Source organism: Mus pahari, chromosome 8 (assembly GCF_900095145.1).
Source record: "Mus pahari chromosome 8, PAHARI_EIJ_v1.1, whole genome shotgun sequence".
Lineage (NCBI taxonomy): Eukaryota > Metazoa > Chordata > Mammalia > Rodentia > Muridae > Mus > Mus pahari.
Window position 1 is genome coordinate 46,579,360 of NC_034597.1, and position 3,599 is coordinate 46,582,958.

The 3,599-nt window shown below is 49.4% G+C and overlaps 1 protein-coding gene across 2 annotated transcripts in view; it reads left to right on the top strand.

Annotated features, from left to right (window-relative positions):
- Positions 1–849: 849 nt before the first annotated feature.
- The window catches only part of LOC110325487 (dehydrogenase/reductase SDR family member 4), a 9,095-nt gene continuing 6,345 nt past the window's right edge, over positions 850–3,599 (top strand). The window contains exons 1-2 of one of the 2 annotated variants that reach the window (XM_021203510.1): positions 850–1,107; positions 2,118–2,295. In XM_021203510.1, coding sequence (XP_021059169.1) covers positions 977–1,107; positions 2,118–2,295 — 309 coding nt within the window. In that variant the 5' untranslated portion in view covers positions 850–976. The remainder of the gene's footprint in view (positions 1,108–2,117; positions 2,296–3,599) is intronic. The other variant, XM_029541864.1, reaches the window with a different exon arrangement.

The following is a 3,599-nucleotide window of genomic DNA, read 5'->3' on the forward strand; positions in this document are numbered from 1 at the left end:
GTTGTGGCCCCCAGTCATATAATTATTTTCATTGCTACTTCATAACTGATTTTGCTACTGTTATGAATCATAATGTAAATATCTGATATTTCCAATAGTCTTAGGCATTACAATCCACAGGTTGAGAACCACTGGCAATAGACTTTGAGCCAGAGGGAAAGGTAGTGTCAGGCCTAGGCCAGCTGTCACAACTTATCACATTTGTCACCTGGCCTCCTCATCCCTCACTCTATGGACACTGTGAGGAGCACAAGTCTCACCTCCACAGGGGTATGCACACACGTGCATGTATCAGAGGTCAACGCGGTCTGCCTTCTACCATTCCCCATCTTATCTTTTTCTTGAGATAGGGTTTTTCACTGAGCCTGGAGCTCACGGATTGGCAAGACCAGGTGACCAGAAGTCTCACCAATCATCTTGTCTGTGTCTCCAAAGCTAGGAATACAGCTGTTAGGTGCCACGCCCTGCTTTTTATGTTAATGCTGAGGATCCAAACTCCAGCCAGCATGCTTGTTCAACAAGCACTTTACTGAATGAGTTCTCTGTGCCGTCCTGCATACAAACCCAGACTTTTTTAAAGGAAGAATTATTTGGAGTTTAAGGAAGCAAAACAAAAATAAATAAAATTGCAAAGCGTCCTCTACAGCGACTCTCCTATGACCCCAACCCCAAAAAGGTGGGCCAGCAGATGTGGGAAGAGCAGCTGGGGCACAGGAAAAGCTGGGGGTTCCGGTAGAAGAGGTGTGGGTGGTCTTGCAGGAAACTTGGACTGAGAATTTGCGGGAGTCCCAAATCAGGCAAAGGGGCAAGGGGCGCCAGCAGGGAGCGCTCGCAACCGCCGCGGCTCCCGCCTTGTCCAGGGCCGTCCCAGAGCAGGTCCTAGAAGCCCGGTAGGCTGTCTGGAAAGTCAGAGCCTCCCAGCCTTTGAACTGTCCCCTCCCCTAGCAAAGTTCAACCCAGCCCCCAGGCCTGAACTATGCAGAAAGCCGCACGGCTGCTCGGTGGCTGGACTCCAGCGTGGAAGTCGGTGAGGATGGCCAGTTCCGGGTTGACTCGTCGGAACCCTCTCGCGAATAAGGTGGCCCTGGTCACAGCCTCCACCGACGGGTGAGTACCAGAGCCAGAGTCTTCATCCACAAACAAGTACTCTTTAACTCCTGGACTCTTTAACTTTAACTCCTCGAGCCTTAGATGCCGCCAAAGGCCTCCCCGGGGGAAAAAAAGGAAACCCACATGGTGGACCTGAAATCGCTCCGAATCCCCGACCTGGCCCTGCCACAGGCTAGCCCTTGTATCAATGCTGCCTTTGTGACAGCTCGGCGCTGCCAGATGGACCCAGGTCCCCGTGCTCCTGGGCTGCCCCAATCGACAGCTCCACCTAGAGTCTGGGAAGACCAAAACAACCAGTCAAGGCTTAAAAACTCCGTTGCTCTTGTCCCTAATGTCCCCCACCCCTTACCTGGATCCTGTGCCCAGATCTTTACTTCAGTCTGTATATTTGGGCCTCTGTGCCCAGCCTCTCTCACCCACCACTCTCAACTATCCAGTTTTTTTAATCCCCACAGGACCTTAACTAGATTAAAAAAACTCCTTGAAAATCTGAAATACAGATGTCTATGAAAAGCTAACATCTGGCTATTATAAAATAGCCAGATATTATAAATAATTATAAATAATTGATATTTACATTTTGAGCCATGCTTTTTTTGGTGAAGGTACCCAAATATAACAAAGGATAGAATTGTGAGGTTGTAGTGTGGTAAGAGATATTTGGGGATATGGGCTCCTTCCAGCAAGGCCCCTAAGCAACAACTGAACATTCATCCATTTCTCTCCCCTCTGTTCCAACTGGACATAGGTACAATAATCGGTCATGAGGCCTGTGGTAGGTGATGTCAGTCCTGGGAACTGGGGTAAAAGACAAGATCATAATAAAATGATCCGAGCTTATCCTTCTGTCCGCACCATTAAAAGCCTACCTAGTAGAAATATGTGAAGCTCGAAAACAGGGAGAGCGAGGGTCCAACACTGAAGGCCTGAAAGCAGAACCCACGCATGCTCTCGCCCTCTTCCCTGTGGAAGAGGCCTTGACAGCGTGTCACCTTTTGCCCTCGCAGGATCGGCTTTGCCATCGCCCGGCGTCTGGCTGAGGATGGGGCCCACGTAGTCGTCAGCAGCCGCAAACAGCAGAATGTGGACCGTGCGGTGGCCACACTACAGGGAGAGGGCCTGAGTGTGACTGGCATCGTGTGCCATGTGGGGAAGGCAGAGGATCGAGAAAAGCTGGTAACCACGGTGAGCAGGCAGGATGTGGGCGCTGGGCCAAGGCCTGGCAGAAGGGAGGCAGCCTGTGCCTTCCTGCCTGGTTTCTAAGACAACATTGGCGAGATACAACCCATGCTGACCCCTACTAGCATTCTAATGCTCACACCCAAACTAGTCCACCAACATTGTTTTAAACACTAATTTCATTATGTTTCATTCCGAGTATGGTAGAGGAGTACTTGTTAGTGTAGGTGCCCGTGGAGGCCAGAAGAGAGTCTCGAATCCTCTAAAGCTGGAATTACAGGTGACCATAAGCCACCTGATGTAGGTGCTGGGAACTGACCTTGGGTCCTTTATGAGAAGTACATCCTTTTACCTACTGAACCATCTCTCCAGACTCTCACCTTTTCAGTTATGTCTGCATCCCAAAGTCTAAGCACAACCAGATTCTCCCGGCCAGAGAATCAAAGGCCACTCTGGTCCTTTAACCTTGCATGATCCCTTAGACACCCTCCCCCCAAAAAAATGCCTGTTCCTGGTTCCCTGGTCTGAGTTAATAAATGCTCTCCTGTTCTTTGGCTCATAGAGCTTGTGGGCACTGGGAAGAGGCAGTTCACTGTGTTTCATTTATCTACTACAAGCCATTTCTTGTGGTCAGACCTTTATGTGGGCTTTTTTGTTGTTGGTATTGGTTTGTTTCGTTTTAAGGGGGCCAGGATCTTGTACTGGAGCCAGAGCAGTATGCAATTCATTTTGCAGCCCTGTCTAGCCATGAGCTTGCTCCCCCAGTGCTAGAAGTCCAAGTGTGGGCTACCCCACCCAGGCAAGGACTGTTCTCCCTGTATTTACAGAGACTGGATCATCTCATCACCCAGAAAGAAAAGACCTGTGATTCAGGCCAGGCCAACCTTTCTTCCAACACCTGAGGACCCACCAGACACATCCCCCATTTATGTAGTGCCAAGCCTTGGGTGCCCAAATAAACTTTAGTCTCAGACTTGACATGGGAAGAGGGTTGCATGGGTGGGGTTCAGGGACTTCCACGGCCTCCCAAAAGAATGTCAATAGTTGTGAAGCAAATAGAACCCACATGGAGCTTGGAGCAAGATAAAACTGACTTTAAAAGGGTTATCTGAAAGTAGTGAAGATTAATGCAGAAGATGCCGGACCACAAAGATCAGTAAGGAGGCCTTGGCTGTCACCCTGGTCTAGAGCAGTGACTAAGGGACCAGTATGGGTTACTCAAGAGACAGTGTGAAGATTTTTCTAACCATGTGTTACATTATGAAATGAGAATAGGAGACACAAGTCTCTCTCTCTCTCTCTCTCTCTCT